Source organism: Fukomys damarensis, unplaced genomic scaffold (assembly GCF_012274545.1).
Source record: "Fukomys damarensis isolate Sample0158 unplaced genomic scaffold, DMR_v1.0_HiC HiC_scaffold_37, whole genome shotgun sequence".
In the NCBI taxonomy this organism is placed as follows: Eukaryota; Metazoa; Chordata; class Mammalia; order Rodentia; family Bathyergidae; genus Fukomys; species Fukomys damarensis.
This window is the reverse complement of record NW_022900949.1, coordinates 27,270,210-27,292,589: the sequence shown is the minus strand read 5'-3', so window position 1 is coordinate 27,292,589 and position 22,380 is coordinate 27,270,210. Positions and strand designations below refer to the sequence as shown.

Below are 22,380 nucleotides of genomic sequence, written 5' to 3'. Positions count from 1 at the left end.
TTACCCAGGTAGCCGGGTTCAACCACGTAGATGGTGCTGTTGGGCAGCCTAGAAGCACCCTGCATGCGGACACCTGAGTTTGTGATTAAGGCACAGAACACAAGACAACAAATGCTTGGCTGGATGAGCTGATGATCACAAGGCAGAGAAGAGGTGCTGGAAATGCCCCCCAGCCCTGGCTTAGGCCAAATGGAGCAGAAGCATTTCCTGGCCAAAGGCTGCCCTGCAGCTCTGCCCCAGCAGAGAGGAACCTCTGTAAGGGACAGCAGAGGTCGCATGGGACACAAACAACCCTGGGCCCTCAACAGCCCACGTGAAGGCATGGAAAATGCCCCTCAGCCTGGGGGTCGGCAGGCCCAAAGCAGCCTCTGCAGGCAGTGAGGACAGTGGGCTCCCACCACCACCCCGTCACGGGCGTCTCTCCAGCGAGTCACCCACAGAGGTGAGCAATTCCATGCAATGGTGCTGCTATTTCGGTTCTTTCTGATTTTCAGACGGTTGGGGGAAAACAGGGCTATTTTTATCCTCGGCTGGCTTTCTGGGAGAGAAAAACAACTTGACTTCAAAGCCGCAGACATGACGCGCCGATGCAGACACGGCGCCTGGGAAGAGGATACTCCGGTGGCCGAGGACCAGGTTGCTCTGTCCAAGCTGCAGCGCGGTCACCCTCGACGTGTCCTGGGCCAGGACTGCCACAGGCTGGGCAGGGTCTCCACGGGGGCCCGGGATGCTGTTCTGAAGCTGCAGTTCATATTGCTCAGAAGGCATCGAGAGTTCTAAGCAGGAAGAACAAACAAGAAACAGAGGGAGATGGGGAGTGAAGATGTGAACTGTCAGACACCGGGCACCCACCCCGGCCCACAGCCTCTGGTCCCCACTTGTCAGCACAGCTGCTGACAGTTTTGGCTTAATTCCTCAGTGCTTTACATTTGAATATTATTCTCCGTGCCTGTGGACAAAGCTGACACACGATGAATTTTCAAAGGCAATCAGTTTTTTTGTCACTGCTGTAAGCTGCTTTCTTTCTTTCTGTTTTAATTGACGGCAGCCTCTGTCTGCAATTGCCAACTACTTGAAGAATGCTGACACTAGACTGTTTCTGGTCACTGCTCAAGTGGGTGAACTCTGCTGGGCTGGGGTGCATCTCTTTGGTTCTGTCTGCCCTCTTGGGCTTCCCACAAAGGTCCACGGTCTCCCACTGGGATGCGGGAGCTGGGGCCATGCCTGTAAAGATCTGACTCTGTGCTCAGAGAGCCCTGCCCTGTCATTTTGCAGAGGAAAGACTTGGCCAGCGTGAGCTGGGATGGACAATTTTCCAGGGAATAATGAGTTCTACGAAACACACTGTCTTCCTCATCTCACAAGCATAGGGCACTTTTGATACAAATGTTGGGGCCGGGGTGTAGCTCGGAGGTAGAGCATGTATGAGCCTCTGGGTTCCATCCCCAGCACAAAAGAAAGACAGAAAGAGGAAGGAAGGAAGGAAAGAAGGAAGGTCGGACAGACGGACACAGGCAAGCAGAAAAAGGAAAAGAAACGGTAACTGCTGACCAAGGAATGAAGACGCCTACACTTTCATAAATTCAACCCCATAAGTCTCGTCCCTCCACAACCAAGAGAGAGAGCTACAGACCCCCACCCCGTAGAGAAGAGGGGCGGAGGAAATCAAGGTGAGGTCTGCTGTGGCTCCCTGCCCCAGAAGCCTGCTTCCCGGTGTGCAGGAATAAGGGATGCCGGCCCTTTAAGAGGTGGAGCCTGGCAGCTCTCTCAGAACCTGGGTGAGCTCCTGTGAGGGCCGACTGTTAGAAAACCTTGTCAGAAAACCGCAGGCCTGCCTCCTGACCCTCTCTGGCTTCCTGTCTTGCCGTGAGATCTCTGGCCCTCTCACACACGTTGGCAGCACGATGCTACAATGCAGCCAAGGAAGCTACGAAGCCAAACAGAAGCCAGTGCCATGCTCCTGGGCCTCCAGAGCTTTGAGGTGAATAAACCTCTGTGCTCTGCAAACAGCTGCAGGGATTTCATTACAGCAGCAGAATGCACACCAAGACGTGGCCCTGCAGCTGAGAGAGCAGGGCTAAGATTCCTATTCCAGGACCCCGACCACTTTCACACTCCAGGACATCCACTGTCGCTGGGGCCACGCTCTGCCCTCCTGCCACAAAGGATGCGGCAAAGAGGTCCTATGGCCAACCACTCTTCTCTGGGGCCCTCCTCAGGGCCTGGCAGGGAAAATGCCCAGGTTGAAACTCCAGAAGGAATTTCAGCTAAGGCATCTTTCAGAATTAACAGTTCTGATCAGGATTCTGGAGGGGAGGCCATGTTCCTCTCCCATCCTGGAGTGTCGCTGTTCTGCTCCAACATCTGCCCCTAGATACGAGGGTTCTCAGGGTGTGACCCTGGGTCCTGTGGATCACCCGAGCCCCGGCCACTCACGCTATGGTGTGTGGCTGACACTGGAGTTCACACAAGCCCTGAAGGTGACCCGGAGTCACCTGGGTTACCTGGGAACCCTGGGCTTGTCACTTAACCCAGACATGGCCTATTTCCCCCTCTTGGAGGCTGGGTGGTGACTCTGGCTGCTGGTGCAAAGGCACCACATGCACGGACACATCCTAGGAAAGTCACACAGCTCAAAAAAGTAGCAAGACAGGACGTAGCTGCATGAGGCACAAGATTCGTCCCGTTTAGAGTTCTGCACACAGGACACCCCCTCTGGGGAAGATGCGAATACTGTGTAAATAAGGGCCCTGCAGACGCTACAAACCTCTCACAGTGTGGGGCCCCTGCACGGAGTCACTGCTGGAGCAGCCACAGAGCAAGTGCGCAGGGTCCCAAGCCTTTTCCCACCCACATCTTTCATACTTGAGCCCCAGCCCAACAATGTTGCTTAGAGCACTTTATTTCAGGCACCTCCACCACTCCGGCCTCTCAAGTTCTCAGACACCATTGCCATCAGCCAGCACGTCCTTCCCATGTTTGATGTCTCTGCCCAAACCCAATACCAACAAGATGAGGGGCTCCACCAGTCTGCCTGCATTACCACACTGAAGCACCAGAGGCAGGCTGACATTAGAAAGAAAACAGGGCTGCAGGCCCAGCACCCGGGAGGATGAGCCACGAAGAGCCCGACTTGGTGAGACTCCATCTCCAAATGAAAAAGAGGAGAAAAGGCTGCGGACGTACTTCAGTGTGAAGGTCCTGGGTTCGATCCCCAGTACCACCACGACAACAAAAAGGCAGGAGGGGTAGGGAGAGGAGACAGAAAGCAGCGATGAAATGGGACAGGGCTTGGGGCAGCTCAAAGGCAGAGCACTTGCCCAGCATGTAATGGGGCCTTGGTGTCAATATATCTGGCACCTCAAAAAAAGGAAGGAAGGCAGGGAAAGGAAGAGGGAGGGGAAGCAGAAGGAGGAGGGGAAGCAGAAAAAAGAAGGAAGAAAGGGGAAAGAGAGAAAGTAAAGAATTTCAGTGGACTCTTTTTCTCCCAGTCTTTCAGACGCAGGGGCACTGGCTGGGTTCCCACAAGGCCCTCATTCTGACGACAATGATAGCGTGCTCAAGAGGGAAGGTCACATGGCCAGGCAGGAAGCACAGAAAAGCCGGCGGGGACCAGGCTCAGTACCCCCAAGAGCCTCAATCCCATCTGGGCCTCAGTGACCTCAAGACCCCACCTCGGCCCCCTCTCTTAGCTTCCCACACAAAGGACCAAGTCTGCAACACTCAAAACTTCCGGGAGACAAGCTACAAAAATGTGAAGGACGAAGGACAGTTAAGAGTTCTGGGTGCCCCCCCGAGCCGCCCAGCTCCAAGCTCCAGGTGCCCCTCTCCTCCCGCCTCCACGCTGAGAGGGCTTCCAAACCCAAAGCTCCACCGTCTTCCCCAGCACTGGGCTGACCTCAGGGCAGCCAGGACCCAGCAAAGCACCGGTGCACAGGAGGTGCCCGCTAAATGCATTTGGAAAAGGGACACAGACCAAGGGAAGGGGAAGTGACCTATGGGAAATAAAACTAGGAACACAGAACAATCACATTTCTAAGGAGGGAAACTCAAAAGAAAAGAAAACACAGAAGAATTAACCTGGAGGTATAAGATCCGGCACATGGCTAAGACCATGAACGTCACCTGCCCAGAGTTCCCTGAGCCTCCCCAGAGGCCCTGCAAGAAAGCGATCTGTGAAAACCAGGTCCCGGGATGAGGTCATTCCCTGCCTCTGTAGCTCAGTGAGCCCATTAAACACGACAGTGTTGTGAATTATATCTCAATTTCCAAAGCCATCGCAGGAAGATGAGGGAATTGTCATCGGCGTGTTTTGCTGGCTCCCAGGGAACCTGGGCTGGCCTGACCTTCGGGTCCCCAGGTGTCCATTTGGAAGCCACACTGGGGCTCTGGCAGCCATTGAATTGATTACGCAGGTGTGCTTGGGGTCTGGAGGAATTTCCTATCTCATACTCAGTGAGGGGAGGAGGCAACTCCTTTCCTATCCCGATGCATCTTCCATGGGCTCCAACTCTGGCTTTGATGACAGATCAGTGACCAAATCCCTGGATTCCTGGTCCCTCGAGAGCTATAGTTCCTCTGGACCAGGAGTGCCTGACTTAATGCAGATTGAGCTCTTTCGGTGATCAACCCAGCCCCAGAGCTCGGGGATATGCAGGTTTTCCATGCCTCACTTTACACATCCATAAAATGGAGCATTTATAAAAACCACCCTGTTTGATTCCTTGGGTCACAACACAAAGAGGCCCCAGAATCTCACCCAACCCTTGGGAGGTGCCCAGTTATGGTGAGGAGCTGTCGGTCATGCCCTCAGGTCACGGCGACATGGTGGCCTTTCAACATACTTCCCCCGTGCACTGCTCCTGAGAATGCTACCCTGGTGTTCTCACAGCTCCGCCTCTGAGCCACAGAAAGCCTCACCTAGGATGGGCCCTATCCTTCTAGAATCTTCCCGAGAGTCGAGGGTGAGTGTGAGGCTTTGACCAGGATACCCAAGCCAGGATTCTTACACATCCTCACCTTCCGACTTGATACCAGGCAGATGGCAGATGGCACCTGCCCGGCTCAGGGCAGCCACCCAGGAAACATATGTTCGCCTTGCTTCAGTTAGGTCCCCGCAGCCCCACAGAAAGGCCTCGAGGGCTTGCACGGGAAGCCGAGCCCCAGGGTGGAGGTGGCTGGTTCAAGTTAGCTTAAGTCGGTGGCAGACCAGAGCCAGAACCCCTGGGAAGCCCACGGCTCCTGAGATGCTCAAAGCGAAGGGATAAAGACCCCAAAGGACTGAAAGCAGGGACTCAGGTATCTGCACATCCATGTTCACAGTGGCACTGTTCACAAGAGGCAAACGATGAGGGGCCAGGAGCCCTCCGACAGATGAGTGGCTCAACAGAATGCAGTCTCATCCGAACAATGGAACACTGTCCAGCCTCTAAAGGAGATTTTGCGCTGTACAACACAGACGGACATCGAGGACAGGATGCTAAATGAAATGAACCAAACACAAAAGGACAAACATCCCATGACTGTCCTTACATGAGATCCCTAGAGGAGTCAGATGCATGGAGACATAAAGTAGGCCGTGACTGTCACAGGCTGTGGTCGGGGGTTCAGGGAGTTCCTGTTTCATGGGGACAGAGTTGGACAGTGGTGATGGCTGTGAAAGTGAAGGTTTTAATGCTGTGGAGCTGTGCTCCAACAGTGATGATGGTAAACTTCCATTAGGCGTGTTCATCACAACCAAGAAGGACAGCAGACTGCCCAGGATCCCTGGGCCAGACCCACCTGTAATCTTCCCCTGCCTGACCTTCTGCACCTTGTAGTGAACAGAGGTTCCCACTAGCAGGTAGACGTCGTGTGCTGGGTTCAGGAGGATGTTCTCCAGGATCAGCAGCCTGACCTCCGCAGGATGCACACTCTTGACATACGAAGAGGACAAAGAAGGCAAGGTGAGCACAGGGAGAGGGTTGGGGAAGAGGTGGGCGAGAGAGACTCCCTGTGTGTTTTCAGGGTTGGGATAGAGCCAGAGCCTGGCACATGCTCGGCAATGCTCTGCCACGGAGTGGCACGCTTGGTCCTGCAATAGTTTTGCTTTTAACTTTCCAGTATGCTCCAGAAATGGGCATGTTAAGGGAAAGAAACGAGCGTCAGACACAATGCCACAGCTGCTGGCCCCAGAGACCCCGGGAACCTACAGGTTTGGCAGACGTGCACAGTGGGCATTACCAAAATGATGGGCCCCGCCTTGCGTGTTACCATGTTCTCTCTCGATCTAAGTAACAGCAGCTCAACAGAAAGAAAGAATGAGCAGAGCCAGAAAGGAGACTGTGGCCACCAAAAGCTTAGGTCTCATCCCACAAATCTCGGGGGTCCAGGGAGGCTGGGAGGCCCCAGGCCAACTGAAGAGGAAGAGAACTGTGTGTCCAATGAGTCCTTATCCTGGGTCCCTGGCCTCTCTGCCCACCACTCATCCCTGCCTCCTCCTAGGGAAACACTGAGAAACATACAATGATACCTGTCTAGTACAACCTGGGTACCAGGGTCCCCAAGGGCCTGTACCTCCCCTCTCAGAGCTATCGGACAGCCTTTTCTGCTGCAGCAAATGAAAGGCAAAGCCTTCTTGCAGGTAGAAATGCAAAGATGCCATCCTTGTGGAGGTGCAACTGCTATCACCCTTCGGATACCGGGCAGTATTGTGTTTGTTCATCAATTCATGTTAGCACCTGACAGCCTGCGCGCCCGTCTGATCACTGGAGTCTCCTTTGAGCCTGTTCTGACATCTCACAGGTTTCCACAATTAACATTAAGTTCAACAGTATCTGATGCATTAAGACAGCAAGCCCTTCCGGTGGGCCTGGTCTCTGCGGCAGGCGCTTTCTAGCCCCACAGGCTGGAAGCCCACCTACTGACCACAGGAAGGACAGTGCGTCTGCCTTCCAACCTACCCCTAGGAGCCTAATGTGGGCAAACTCTCCCGGTACCATCTGCCAAGTCCCGAAGGACAAGCCCCTGTGACATCGCATGTCCCATGTTTCCAAAACCTACAGGACTCCCAGTGACTGGCTAAACCACTAAGACAGCGATGGATCAGCACAGGACTGCTCTTTGCCCATCACTTTGCAAAATTCAATGGCGGACAAGGTTCCCTAAACTCCTGCCTGTGCTCCAGAGCCAGGCAAATGACAGGAACATCTCAGGGCTGTGCTCCAAACTGAAGCTTGGGCTGGGCAGATGTCGCGCAGGAACTGAGAGGAGCCAGGACCTTGGTGAGGCCTGTGCCTGCCTTCCCCTCCCTTCCCTGTCCCGGATCTCTGACACACACCTCTCCCACCTCCAGCTCCTGTGTAGAGGCTGGGAGGACATGAGGGGTCAGGGAGGAGGGGCAAGTACACAGTTCGCCACAAATGAGGGATGTCTCGGGGCTCCTGCTGGGACACAGGGGAGATGGCATGGGGGGACGCTAGGTTCTGTCCTGGTGTCCCTATACTGAGGGAGGCAGGAAGGAGCACGGGTTAGAATGAGTAGTCACCGAGAATCCTGCCACTCTGGGAAGTCCCTCAACTCTGATATCGAGCACCTGCTCTGGGACCCCAGAGTGGGGCCCTTAGGGGCCTCCTCCTGCCTTCCCTTCAAACAAAGGCAACCAACATAGACAAAAATGTCATGGTACCCCAGAGCTGGCTTCCCACCCAACATCACTGCAGGCCCAGGCGGGACGGTCCCCACAACCCCACCTTGTAGACAGCCTCCTGGATGCGAGCCTTGAGTTTGGAGCTCCCAGTCTTCATCCCGGACACCAAGACAGTGTCGCCCTGCTTGGCCGCCTTCTCCATCTCTGAGATGTAAGAAGGGGGGATATATGTAGACTCCAGGAAGGTGAGGATTCTGGAAAAGGAAACTGTTGTCAGACCTCAACGTGAGCTTCCTCAGAGTCCAGCACAAGTTTCACCATTACAGGGACCTCCTGTGGGCTTCTGGATGCTGAAACCCGTGGTGGTCCCCTCCCCTATAAATAGTGCTACCTACAAACACGACCCTGAAACATACTACGTCAGAACTGCCCAGGGCCCTCTGCACTAAAACCCACATCAGACAAACACACGAAGGAGAAACACTGGCTTGGTCCAAATGGGGAAAGCAGGGTTCACAAGAACCAAGCAGCAGGTCCACAAACTCAGACCTGGCCAAAGAGGCACAGCAATGCCCATGGGACCCCAGGAAGAAGCTGGGGTGCAGTGGGCCCTGCACCTGAGTGTGGACTGGCACATGGGGAGCTGAGGCACGCCATCGGGTCCCTCCCCTCAATCTGTAATTCGTAGACGAGTCCTCAGTTTCCATCTGCCAGGCACGAGTCTGCTCTCCCCAGGTTGCCTGGTGCTCATGCCATATTGTGATTTATTGCCTCGCCCAGGTGCAGGGTGTCAGGTGAGGAATTTGATGAACATCTAGGACAGTCCAGTACCAGCTCGCCTCAGTGCTCTGGCTCCCTGTTAATATTCAGCTTCTGTACCACGCTGCCTGGAAGCTCAGGGGTAGGGGTTCGTGACACGGAACCTGCCAGGAAATGGGCAATCTCTAAGTCTCTAGCATGTACATCCGGGCACTCGGCCTGCACAGAGCCCCTCAGAGGTGCCTGCAGTGGCTGTCTCTGTCTTACAGGAAGAAGGCCGAGGCTCAGGTGGGTCATGGTCCTCGACAAATGCCAAAGGCTGGAAGCAGCAAGGCCAGGATCAGAAGCCAGGTCTGCAACTGTACAGCCTGTGTTCCTGGATGTAGGGGCCGTCCGAACCTCAAAGCTAGTCCAGAAGCTAGGAGGAGGGTGAACGTCCCTGCCCAGGGAGGCACTTCAGCCCATGGGGAGAAAGGCAGCACCGGGTGCAAGGACACCAACCCTGGAAGCAGCCACGCGTAAAGCCCAATAGAGAAGGGTGTGTCACCACGTCTCCACTGTCTCCTTGGCCCAGAGCTGGACTTTTACAAGTGGAATAAAAGGTCAGACTCTTCATGCCCCCCTGCAGTCCTTATTAACAACCACACAGGGCGAGGAGGGGACTTCACAGGGGAAGTGACTTCCCGGCAGACACCACCTCCCCTAAGTGATCCCAGTGACCACTGTCTGTCATGGGCCAACAGAACAGTGAGCCCCGGAGACTGGCAGGACACGGAAGGACCTCCTAAGGTTCCACCAGCTGGGTCTTTGGGGATTTTTGTTTTGGTTGTTGTTGTTGTTGTTGTTGTTGTTGTTGTTGTTGTTGTTGTTGTTGTTGTTGTTGTTGTTGTTGTTGTTGTTGTTGTTGTTGTTGTTGTTGTTGTTGTTGTTGTTGTTGTTGTTGTTGTTGTTGTTGTTACAAAGGACAAAATTGGGACAATTAGAAAACCTCGAACGAGACCTGAACACTGCATGTGTCAGCATCCATTTCCTAATTTTGATGACTCTTCTGAAGGAATGCAGACAAATGTCTTTCATGGCTCTGAACTCATTAAAATAACCAAGGGTGCTGGGTCACCAGGTTGGCAACTGGCTCTCAAACAATATAGGAAAACTACTTTTTGTACAAGACTGGTGAATTTTCTGCAGGTTTAAAATTGTTGCAAAATTTTTAGAAATTACATCTTCCTCTAAAAAAAATCCTTAAAAAATTATTCAACACAACACAAGACCATATAGAGTAGCAGAGAATAACAGCTCAGACCCTGGGCCTGGGATGCTCCCAGAAGATAGGACCCCAGCTATGGAAATACTCCACTTCCACTCCATCCAGTGTGTGGGGAAGTGGACTTTTCATTTTCACTTTGTCAAATGTAAATTTGAACAGCGAGGTGGGGTTATGGCTGCCATGCTGGACAGTGCAGATTCACACAGGCCAGAGTTCAAATCCCAGCTCTGCCACTTAGCAACTCCAGACCACAGCTTGACCTGTCCCAGTCTGTTTCTAGGGCTGGAAAATACAGAGGAGAAAGCTATGTCCAGCCCACAAGGCTGCTGCAGGCACAGATGAGTCAAGACACTGAAGGTGACCTGCTCCCGTGCTGGGGAGCCCTGCTGGCTGCCCTCCAAGCTGAAACCTGCCTCCTTCCAATCTGCTCCCCATGGGGAAGGCTGGCTCCCCGCTGGGGCCACACACCCGTCCTCTCATGTCACCAATCGGACGTCCCGGCCTCTCTGTGCACAGAACACACCAGAAACGGCCGGGTGCCCCGGTGAGAGGAAACCCTTTCCTTGCAGTCACCAGAAATGTCGCAGGCTTCTGGGGAGTGTCTGAGACTTCTCTCTGACAGTGTCGCATCGGCCTGGGCCTATGAAAGGCCCACGATGTCCCCCATCCCAGGTCCCCCCAAGCCAGCCAGGCCTCACCGAGGTGCTTCTTACCGCAGTGCATTGTGCGAGTCTGAGAACCTGTCTGCCTCTGTGTCCTTCACAATGGTCCAGTCAAAGACCAGTCCTGCCAGGGTGCTGAAGGTGTTTCCTGAAAGAGCAGATGGGGCAGGAGAAAGGCAGCAGAGTTAGTTCCCAGGCCCAGGGAAGGAGACAGAGAAAGCACACTCAGCTACATGCAGGATCCATGCTCAGTGCCATCTCAGGAAGGAGAAACTTAGGCTGGGAGAAAAGATGCCACTTGCTCACAGGCATGTGCAGGACAGATTGTGCCAAGATTTGAACCCACCCCAGAATGGGTGAAAGCCCCTGTTCCTCCTGCCTCTGGCCGCTCCCGACAGGCTCCGTGTAGACATAACACCACCACACTCCCATCTGGGAGCGCTTCACGGTTGAGGAGGCAAGGGGGCAAGGCAGGAGGGGCAGTGCCATGAACGTCTGCCTCTCTTGTCTCTTCACCTGACTGTGACACTCCTGGGCTCCCAGGGATGGGGAACTAGGCCTGGCCAGCTCCAAAGGCCTGTAGCTCACTGCCTGTGAGCCTTCTAAGCCATCATTCTGCCTAAGCAATGCCACATCCAAACCCAACTCCCATGATGGCCTGCAAAGCCCAAACTCTGGCTGCCTGAGCCTCGTCCTCTGTGGGTGGGGGACTGCCTCAGCCTCCACAGGGGACCACGCTCTCAATTTTTCCATACTCTCTGTCACCCCATCCTATCCCATGGCCCTCACCCACATTTCCTGACAGGCCAGCCCTGAAACAAACACAGCTGGGGACCTCGAAAGGCTCTTCCTGTGGTATGAAGCGCACGCTTTTTAGTGTGGGATGGACCTAGGATCTTACCTGTGCCCACCCAGGACCCTAGCAGTCAAATGAAACCATCCCTAGTGGAAGCTCCAGACAATAGTGCTGCATTTGCTGTTACCCATCATTAGGAAGGGCCTCTGCCCACGGTCCTTTAGATGTCCTCCCACCAATGGGGGCACTGGTCAGCGAGGACAAACCTCATCTGGACACAGAGGGACTGTTTTTCTTAAAGGTCTGAGGGAAGGTGTTGAACCAATGAAAAGCTCACAGTTTCTCAGACCTCAAAACATTCTGACTGAAGCCATTTGTCTTAACCTCCCGAGGCAAGGAAAGCAGATACAAAACCCACACCCAGGAAGCACAGAGGCTGTTAGAAACTCAGGAATCCTGTCACCCTGGGAGGCAGCTTCCCATCATGGGGGGCTGAGACCTTTCTTCCTTACCCCAGGGATGAGGCGCTCTCCACCTCCAGGCCAGGCCAGCCCTTTCCTCTGTCCCACCTCTGACAGGAGAACCTCTTCTCCCCAGTGAGCCGAAATGGGTGCCCATAAAGCACAGCCAGCCCCAGGCCTGCCCTCGGGGCACAGCCAAGCATGCTGACCTTGTAGCCCAAACACAAGTACAAGGATGGATTCCGCATAACCAAAGTAGTTTAGGAAATGGTCACGAGGAATTCAGTATGAAATCCCTCCAGGCAGCTGTTAGTTACTACCTTGGTGTCCCCCAAAGCTTCAGGGAGCAAAGGTGGGGCCTCGGGCGATGATCTGATCACGGGCGGGCACGTGACACTCGTCAGGGGCCTGGCCCGCTGCTCAGTTCACAGCGAAATAGGATGGGAAGTGAAGTGGGCTCACAGGGGCGTGGCCTGGAGGGCTCTGTCTCCCTCCTCATTCTCTCTGCCTCCTGCTGCCAGGCCTGAGCCACTCTCCCACCTCCCTGCCACTCCACCCTGCCCTGGAGCCAGCTGATTATGGACCAAAACCTCACCCGAGTGTGAGTCAAGATAAGCCCCTCTCTCTCTCTCTCTCTCTCTCTCTCTCTCTCTCACAGGTGTTGGGCACTGAGTCCCAGCAATGGGGACAATGCTCCCTGCATTCCCGTCCTGCGCACCTGCCCTGGAGCTTCCCACCCTGCTCATCGCCCAGCACCACTGGTGTCTTCCATAGAGCAGGAATGAAAACACCAACCTGTGGGTTTGCTGGGAGGACCAGATCGAAGAAGCAGCCCCTACACAGCGAGGCACCCGGCAGTCAAGACAGCCCTGTCACAGACGGAGAGGCCCTGCAGAGGGCTTCCAGCCTGATGGAAAGTCACACATCTGGGCATTGCAGCAGCTGCATGTGGGGCTCTGCCGTGAGCATCTTCACCCCGAATCTCCCCTGCAAGCCCACAGCTGGAAGGGGAGTGGGGAGACTTCTAAGAGCAGGACGGGTCCTTGAGCCTCGCTGAGTCGCACTGACTCGCACAGCTGCACCTGCCAGGCACCTCGAGATGAAAATGCCAGAAGGCCAGGAGAGGAACAGGAAACTCCCAGGCAGGGAGCCAGCAGAGGGAGCACTGGGGTTGTCTGGGGTGAGGACAGACCCTCAGAGGCACCCAGAAGCCCTACCCTGCAACCAGCACACATGGCTGGCCCACTGCTGGCTACCAGGTTCCCTTCCCACTGGCCACTGCACCACATACCCCAGCTGGGAGCGCTCTGGGGAAGCTGAGTCAGGCCTCTCCCCTTCTTGTGGCCTGCTGTGGATAGCAGATCCTAAGCACTCTCAAACCTGTGCACTGGGGCATGCAGTGTGTCTGGGGGGCTGGATGGGGTGAATGTCACCCTGGTGCCCAAAGCAGCCTCGAGACCAGACAGATGCTCCGGGGTTGGCCCAGGGCAAAGAGGCCATACCACGCCTTGCTTCACCCAACTCACCCTGCGGTAGACACCCCCCAGGGTCCTCGGGGACAGAGGGTGGAAAGGATCAAGAGGAAGGAAAGGGGAAGGGAGGCCAGGCGGGGCCAGACATGAGGAGACAGGTGGCTGAGAACCAGTCCCAAGAGGCGGGGAGAGGGCAGGGACTGTGATTACTGCAGCTCCACGTCCCCAACACAGGCTCCCCTGGCCCACCAGACTCTACTCTCGAAACAGTCAAAACACAACTCATTAAAAATGTTAAAACAGCAACGGCTGAGCTTAGCCTGGCCCCTTCTGAGCCTGGTCCTGTGTGAAGCGGCCTGTGGCAGCATGAGGAAACCGACTCCTAGTTGGCAAAATAAAACCAGGAGAGACCGCAGTGTGGTCACTGTGATCCTCTGACCTCCAGGAAAAGGGGGTAGTGAGGAAGTCCCCACTCCACAAAGCAGGCCCAAGACTGACACATCCTGTGGGAACTCTGCAGGTCTGGGGGGAGAGGGAGGTGGCAAAACGGCATCAAGAAAACTGCCCACAGGTTTTTCTCCACTCAAACAGCAGCTAGGAGCACCAACTGCATGAAACAGATAGCACTGTTGATCTTGCATTCTCACAGCTGAATGTGGTATTAACCAGCCCAGAGACCCAGGCTCCAGGGAACACCTCTGCCCTGGTTCTAGGAGCACCACAAAGAACTTAAGCAACCTGATTGGACAAACATTTATCGGACGCCTGCTGGACCCAAAGTTCAATGTCAGACAGAGAAGCGTCCAGAAAAATGAACTGACCAAACCTGGCGGTGCTAAACTTGATGGCCGTGCCCTGGTCCAGTTCTACAGTACACAAGGGCCATGAGGGCTGGGAAAGAATCTTGGAAACACAGACTCAAGGCAGTCATTCTGCAAACAGCTTCAGCCTAAAGGGCAGGGCGTCTGTGGTTTGCTGCTGTTAACAGAACACCTGAACCTGCGTCTTACACTTTGGGTCCTGAATGGCCCAAAGGCCATACACGGAAGACCTAGTTGGCATCCTGTGGCACTGGTGGGAGGCAGTGGCTCAGGAGGTGGCCTGATAGAAGGAAATCAAGCCCATAGAGACATCCCTTGAGGAGGATACTGAGACCCCAGCCCCTCACCTTTCTCTCTGTGCTACCCATGCTACATGAGGTGAACTGGCCTCCTCTGCCATGCACTGCCGCCATGATGTGCTGAGTCCAAAGCAGCAAGGCCAAGCAGCCATGGACGGACCCCTCTGAAACTGTGAGCCCTCAGTAAACCTTTCTTCTGTAAGTTCACTCTCTTATGTATTTTGTCCCAGGAACAGATGGCTATCACACTGGGTAATTTATAAAGGAAATGGGGTCATTAAGCTTACAGATGTGGAGGCTGGAAGCCCATTACGTGGCTGCCACATCTGGCATGGGCTCAGTGTCTGTCAATTTGCGTTCTAACGCAGCAGCAGAGCAAAAGGAGAAGGTGGGCAGTGTGTGCTGGCACCCGTGCCTGAGTACATGCAGAAGAGACAGAACACAAGTAACGGCCTTCACATCAGGTAAGTCATCCAGCCCAGTAAGAACTGCACGCACCCCTCAAAGATCTCACCTTTGTTCTTCCCTTGCTCTGCTGGGGGTGACCACAGGACCTTGTGCATGTGGGCCAAGGGCTCGCAGTGGCCCTGTAGTGCAGGGCACCATCACCCAGGAAAAGCTCAGCAGTAGGAGGCGGGCACCGTGCTGAGTGGAGACAGAGCCTGACATCCCCAGCCCCAGCCCCTGGTGAGAAGTTCATGGGCTGTGATCTGAAGTAAATAACCTGTCGAGGCCTTGGCGTCCTTGGTTATACACAGGGCGTGACACCACCTATCCCTGTGGGTGACAGCGCACTTGTAAAGGGTGCAGCCCGGGACCTGGCACACTCAGGTGTCCACCTAATGGTACCTGCTGAGCAACAGAACCCTCCTGACAAGCGTACGCCAGCGCAGATACGGAACCTCCCCTTTCACATGGTGAGGTCCTCAAAGCTTACAAGGGTCAAGTCCACCTTCACAAAAGAGATTTTGACCAGTAAAGAGGTCACAGACTCCAGAAAAGGACAAAAGGGACGATGGAGATGGACATATTGGTCCTATTTCAGGGCAGGGGATGCCGACTAGAGAGTGGGAACACCTCACAGCGGACCAAAGCAAAGTGAGTCACCATTTCTCTACTGCAAAGGTGGGGTCTTGACGTGGGCGTCTCTGGAGATCAGGAGGCCTCCAACTCTGGAATGGACCCATGTGCCCTCAAAAAATCAGGAGTTGTTGGGGGGTCACACCAAGGGCCACTGGGAATCTGTTGTGGCAACAGTGGGTCACCAAGGCCAAGGTCAGCCACTTCCCTGCTCTGACAGCTCAACTGCTCAGGAAAAAGGGTGTGAAAGTGGCTTGCAAACAACTACACTCAAGAAGGGGGGCAATAACAGGGTTAGCAAGGAATTGAAGAAACCAGCGCCTTCACTGATAGCTGCGGAGACTGTGACATGGGGCAGCCACTTTGCAAAGAGGGGGCGGTCCTCCGCTCAGCACCGAGTTCTCATGTGGCCCGGAAGTCCCACTCACAGGCATCGACCCAACGCACCTGAAAACAAGTCCACACAGACTCGTCCACAAACTGACCCAGTCCAAAAGTGAGAAGCACAGAGGTCCACCATCTCTGAATGGAAAAAAACCTACAGTCCATCCACACAATGGGATATTGTTTTGCAATAGAAAGGAATGTGGTGCCAACAGGTTACAGCACGCACAGAGAAGGAAGCCAGCCACAGAAGACTGCAAAAGTAGGGCTGTTTGTGCTGTATGGTCCTTCTGTGAAAGGTCCAGAATAGAGAAATGGAAAGAGACTGGAAGTCGAACGGCAGCTACAGGAGCTGGGAAGGGGTGAGAATCACAGTGACTGTTATCGGGTTTCTTTTTGTGATGATAAGAAAGTTCTAAAATATGACAGTGATGACTGCACGACTTTGTGGATGTCCCCGAAACCACTGAATTGTACACTTTAAATGGCTGACTTTCATGGCCTATAAATTTCAACAAAAATAATGCTTTCAAGTAACTTAAGTTTGGCAATGGAGCAGGGTGGTGAAGAGCAGAAATTGGTAAACTATGGTCCCCAAAGCAAACTTGGCCCACTGCCTACTTTTATAAATAAAGTTTTATTAAAACAAGAACACATCTGTTCACTGACACATTGCCAGAGGCTGCTGTGAAACTGCAGTGGTGGAGGTGAACACAGGTAACAGACAGAATACAACCAGCAAAGCAGGATGATACTCTCCAGCCTCTCACAAAACAAAATGAGTGACATCTGGACAAAAGAGTGAACTCTGGCCCACTATGGAGCTCAGATTGTGGCTCTGCTACAGATTAACCACATACCTTTCCTGTGTGGGTACTCACAGGGGCACACAAGGGTGTGACTGTATCCACCCTGTGCCTTCATCTTTCCACCACAGGAACATGAGCTGCGGCAGAACACACAAAGTACCCCAAAGAATGCCTAGGGTGGGGTCTGACTTTGGTCTTTCTGTTCCCAGGAACAGCCAGTGACCCTCCTAGAGTCCTCCAAGTAGCTTCTATCTCCTCACCGCACACAGCCCTTCCTCAGCCCCGTGCCACTTCAGACTACGGGCAAACTGCCAGCTGACCACGAGGACACTTCCTGTCCTGCACCCGCCCTCCCCACCTGGCCACCCACAGTCCTCCAGGCTCACCTCCACTGCCTTCAGCCACATGTGTCCCGACCTCTGTCCTCCACACCCTGCACCAGCCTTCCCTGAGGTGGGTTCCACCAACTCTACAGCCTGCACACTCTGACTGAACGGCATCCAAAACTGTTGGACCCACACATTTCTGATTTTGGAGTTTTTCCAATCTGGGGATCTTTGCACAGAACTGTTGTATACTTTAAGAAGTTTAGGATAAGCCAGGCATGGTGGCACATGTTCTGTCATCCTAGCTACTTGGGAGGCTGAGGCAAGAGGATCACAAATTTGAGGCCAGCCTGCGCGACTTAGTGAGTCTGTGTTGTATAATAAATGTTCAAAGGGGCTGGGATGTAGCTCAGTGGTGGAGCTCTTGCCTAGCATGCATAGTCCCTCAGTTCCAACGTAGGAAAACACACCCAGAGCTTTAGATTTTGGTTCATTTTAGATCTTGATTTTCAGATAAGAGAGAACCCATACGTCTGAATACGAGTTTGACTACACAGTCTCCCCAGGCTGAGGTCCTGGGGGCAGAGGGTAGGCCATTCCGTGCCCCACAACATCAGTGGTACTTGGATAGTACCCACTTGTAGACAGCTGTGGTCACCGAGCACCCACCACATCCTTGTGGTCACCGTGTCAAGCATCCCAGTCTGTCTTCCAGAGAGGAAACCATTGGAAAGGCTAAGGAGCTCGTCTGACAAATGAATCCATTGAGGAAGGAAGGAAAGGTCTGGCAAAGGCTAAAACCAGCCGTTTTCCTCCCTCTGAGGGTATGTGCAGGGATATTCTTGGTGGTCCTGACTTGGGGAATCCCTCCAGCACTTAGCAGGCAGTGCCTAGGGATGCTGCCCAACATCCCACAGTGCACTGGGCAGCCACCTCTTGGAGGACACTCTCCCCTGCCTAGGCCAAGCAACCTCTAACTAGAAAATAAACAGGAAAATTTAAAAAAAAAAAGAACACAGTAGGCAGAGTAGTCAGGAAAGATTCTGAAGGCAAGGCGACCTGTGGTCTGAGCTTAGAGTCTGGGACGAGCATCTTCAGAGAAACACCTCTTCCCTGGCTTCTACTTCCTGCCACGAGAATCTCTACCTATCCAGTGCCCTGTTAGGGTTTGTGGAAGGGTCCCCCAAAGGCCTCCCCACAGCCTGTGGCGCTACTGGGAGGTGACAGAGCTCTAAGAGATGGCACCTAATGGAAAGCAGCTGTGTTGTTGGACTGGGTTGTCCTTCAAGGGGACCAGGACCCTTCCTCTCCTGCCCTGCTTCCCCACCACCATGAAGCAAGCAGTCCCCACCACCATGGCTCCTGCTGTGATGTCATCCTCACCTCCTGCCTGCAGGTAACAGAGCCAACAGACCAGGACTGAAACCTCAGAAACTGGGAGCTAAAATCAATCCTGCTTCCTGCAAGTTTCTGTCACAGCGACAGAAAGCTGGCACATTCCTTTGCTTCCCTTACTGAGAGGTCAGGCTGCAGCCCAGTCTGCCGACCACCAGAGGAGGCTACCTAGGAGAACTGCAGCCCAGAACAAACTGCCACCTGACACTGGAGTGCAGAGGAAAGGACAGTGGAGCAGGAGCACAGCTCCCACTGTCACAATGTGGTCACCAGACGGCCACACCCATGTCCCACCACTGCCCAGAACTTGGGCTTCCTGAGCCAGCTTTACCAAGGACCACTGCTGTCAGGGCACCAAGTCTGCCCCAGGGTCAACTTAACCCCCAAGAGCACAGGCCGGGCTCGGGGACACAGAGCGAGGAAAGGCCGTGGCCTGACACCTCTAAGAGCACAAGTCCCACCTTGAAGGTGCTTTGAATCTATTCAGCTTCGCCCGACACCAACGTCCTTCCTGGCTGGATATGAGAGGACACAGTGACCAAAAGAGGCCACAATCATCGGGCGGGGGATGTGCACACTCACCTTCAGAGTCCAGGGCTTGGATCTTCAGCTCCAGCGGGGAGTCTTCAAGGTAGAGCTCTCGGGTGGTGGACACAATCTGAATGCCGTGGATAAGGTCAACGATGGCATCGCAGCGCAGCACCTGGCCTGTGGCTGCAGGGACAAGGAGAGGGCTCAGCACGGCAGACCTCAGGGGCCTCCAATCCCAGGGGGCCTTGTCTCTCTGGCAGAGAGCAGAGCAACCAATGAAACAACAGTACAGCAGGGCTGAGAGAGCTGAAGCCACCCTCGGACACCGGGTGCCCACCCAGCACACAGCCCTTGGGGACATCTACCCAAGTCCACAGGGTGGAAGAGCTTGGAACACTTCCACTGCCCACCACAGACGATCACACCTTGCACGTAGATTTGTTCAGAGTGTAAGCAGGAAGGTACATGAGTATGAGGACTGAGCATCCAGAAGGAGATAATCCTGTCTGGAAGCCCTGTGTCTACACTGCAATTAGGGATTGTACTGACCTTCACTTGCCTCTTGTTTACTGATGCTGATGCTCTTACGAACCACACTCAGAAGGTGCACGTGAACACACCCACTTGCTCCATAACTAAGACACATAACGTGGCATCACTGAGAGAATCCTTTAAGTGTAGGGTGGCGGCATGTGACACCAAGTTACTCTGCTCATTCTCCAGGCAGCACAGGAAAATACACAGCACCAGTAATATCTCACCAGAAACCACCACGACCCTGTGTGTCAAAAGCCATGCACACACTCAGGGGTGTGCGCCTGAAGTTCCACCTACTCAGAAGCATGAGGGTTCTTTATGCCCAGGAGTTGGAGGCCAGTCTGGACAATGTAGTGAGACCCCATCTCAAAAAAGTATTTCATATACCATGACCCAGTGAAACAGGGACTCTGTCCTGGGGAGGAAATGAGCAGAGGAACTCCAAATCGCTCTCTGTAGTAAAAAGATTTGTTTCCGCACATCACCCCGAAATGAACAACTGAAAACATTCTAAATGCCCAACAGAAGGGAATGCTTATAGGACAGTCTCCTGTTAGGAACACGATTCGGCATCACAAACAGTTCTACAGCAGGGGCGCGGTGTTCCTCAGCGGAGAGCCCTTCCTGAGCGTGTCTGTCACCCTGGTTCAATCCCCAGTGCCAAAGGACAACAGTAACGAGAATCCCATAGTAAAATGGAAAGCATATCGCAGTAGGTGGGGAAACCATGAGAGAACAGCACGTTGTTTTGTAAGTATACCTGGGTCTCTGTATTCTTGCATTCCAGACTCTCAGATCCAACCAAGACAGACTGGAAATGTTCAGGAAAAAAAAAATCCCATAGGGGTTGAACATGTAAAGATTTTTTCCTCCTCCTCCTTATCCCCTAACGATACAGTCTAATGTTCTGGAGCATCTGCAATGTTTTAGGTATTTTATATAACCTAGAGATGTTTTAAAATATTCGGGAGGATGTGCACAGATTGTACACCAGCATCGTGGCTTTTTACGGAAGTGATCTGAGCGTCTACATATCTTGGTATTGGAGGGGGGTCCTGTCACCAAGCTTTCCTGGATACAGAGGGAAAACTGTATTTTACAGCCATAATACAGTAAATGTGGGGAAGGAAGAGCAGCATCCTAAATTGGGGTAACTTTATCCACCTTGATACCAGTCAATCAAAACTCCTTTAAAAAATGTTTTTTTGCACCAGAGATTGAACTCGGGACCTTGCGCTTACAAGGCGGGCATGATGCCTCCTTTAGGAATTTAGGGAGCCACGCGCAGGTGTGAGGCGTGGGATGGGCATTTCTTGGGCTACAGCAGCCCCAGTGGCGAGCGAAGTTCCCTGACCCTCACCCCCACCCAGGGACCGCCCACAACACTCAAAACCCTTACTGATGTCCTCGGCGAAGATGATGCTGGTGAGCCGGGCAGGCTGTGTGAGCCGGGCCTGCACCACGGCTTTCTGGGAGCACTGGCGTTCGTCGGGGCCCAGGGGCTCAATGCTGGCCACTTCAGGCCGGGTGGACGACCTGCGGTGAGAAACGAGAATTCACTCTCTGGAGCTACTGCTCCAAGGGGCGGGTGGACCAGAAGCCAGAGCAGCAGCTTCCCGCGTGGGGCTCTGTCCTCCGTCCAAACACAGCAAAAAGGTCAGTGCCAGCTCCAAACACTCCCAGAGGAGAAAGAGGACCCAGCTGGGGGCTCCTCTGACAAGGCACCTGCTTACAGAGAGCAGGAGCCACTACACAGGGCAAATCGAGCAGAAGAGCCACAGCTAGAAGTGGATATTCAACCGACTGTCCCTGTCCACGACTGCTCTGCAGAGAGGGACAGCCCCCCCCACAGGGGACACACACATAATACCCATCAAAGTTTAACTCTTAAGTTAGGAAGAGATTAACAACAACATAAGATAGAACAAGCGTAACAATATACCATAATAGAAGCTATTTAAGATTACAGATCGAATTATTTATTTCTGGAATTGTCCATTTAATATTTTCAGACTACAGTAGACCGTGGATAACTGAAACCACGGAAGGTGTCACAGTGGCTAAAGGGGACTTCTGTGTTTCTCTGTTAGCAGGAGAGCCTCTCAGTGTCCCATAAGGTGACTGGTGGGGTGAGGAGGGAATGCCAGGTATCTCAGCATGTACCCTGATATCACCCTCCTTCCCCACATAGCTTGTACGGGTCCTGGACATCAGTAACTGTAATGACAACAACTATTACAAAGCCCTGCACACAGGGAGCTGACGTCACAGCCCAGTAGGGAGACAAGCAGATGCACACATCCGTAAATGCAGCAGTGTGTGCGAGACGGTTTCTCACGGGATGAAGAATAGGTAAACTGACAGCAGTCACTGCCTAGGTTCTCACTGTGATGGTTAACCTTCAGTACTGACTTGATCGCCCTGAGAGATGCCTAGGGGATGGGTGAAGCTCACTTCTGGGAATGCCACGGTGGGTCATGGGAGTGTGACCTTGGGGACTATAGTCCCCGGCCCCTTCTCCTCAGGCTCTTGCTCCTGTGCTCTGCTTCCTGGCTACCACAGGTGAGCAGCTTTGCTCTGCCAGGCCCTTCTCCCATGATCCAATTTCCACCTTGGATCCAGTTTCCCATGGACCGAAACCTCCGTAACCGTGAGTCTCTGTAACCATTCCCTCCTCTGTTGGTGTATGTCATGGATTTTGACCCAGCTACAAAAAAAAGCGATTTTTATTAGCTACTTTCCTGTTGTTTGGACAAAATACCCAACACTTGCAACTTAAAGGAGAAGTTTATTTTGAGGCACAGCTGCAGAGGGCACAGGCCATAACTGGCCAGCTCCAAGGTAGAAACAGCACTAAGAAGGGCCTGGCAGAGTAAAGCTGGTCACAGCATGGCAGCTATGGAGCAGAGCAAGAGGGGAGAAGCCTGGTGATAGAGAACACCAAGCAATCCAAACAAGGGAAATGTTTAACTCTCAACCTGCTAGATATCTGAAACATGGGTTCATGTTCTCTAAAATCGAAGAATGAATTCTAGGAATGGAGGTTAAAAATAGGAAGAATTTGCCGGGGATTTAGCTCAGGGGTTCGGTGGCCTGCCTTGCAAGCACAAGTACCCAAGTTCAATCCCCGGTACCAAAAAAAAAAAAAAAAAAA

The 22,380-nt window shown here is 53.4% G+C and overlaps 1 protein-coding gene across 3 annotated transcripts in view; it reads right to left on the bottom strand.

Moving 5' to 3' along the window:
* Positions 1-22,380, bottom strand: part of Nup210 (nucleoporin 210) — an 80,924-nt gene that overhangs the window by 55,611 nt on the left and 2,933 nt on the right. For 2 of the 3 annotated variants that reach the window (XM_033759802.1, XM_010617244.3), the window contains exons 2-8: positions 20,626-20,762; positions 18,741-18,872; positions 10,367-10,463; positions 7,731-7,881; positions 5,782-5,914; positions 618-776; positions 5-73 (exon numbers count right to left, since the gene is read on the bottom strand). In XM_033759802.1, the coding sequence (XP_033615693.1) occupies positions 5-73; positions 618-776; positions 5,782-5,914; positions 7,731-7,881; positions 10,367-10,463; positions 18,741-18,872; positions 20,626-20,762 (878 nt within the window). Of the gene's footprint in view, positions 1-4; positions 74-617; positions 777-5,532; positions 5,586-5,781; positions 5,915-7,730; positions 7,882-10,366; positions 10,464-18,740; positions 18,873-20,625; positions 20,763-22,380 lie in introns of those variants that run through there. The other variant, XM_019206509.2, reaches the window with a different exon arrangement.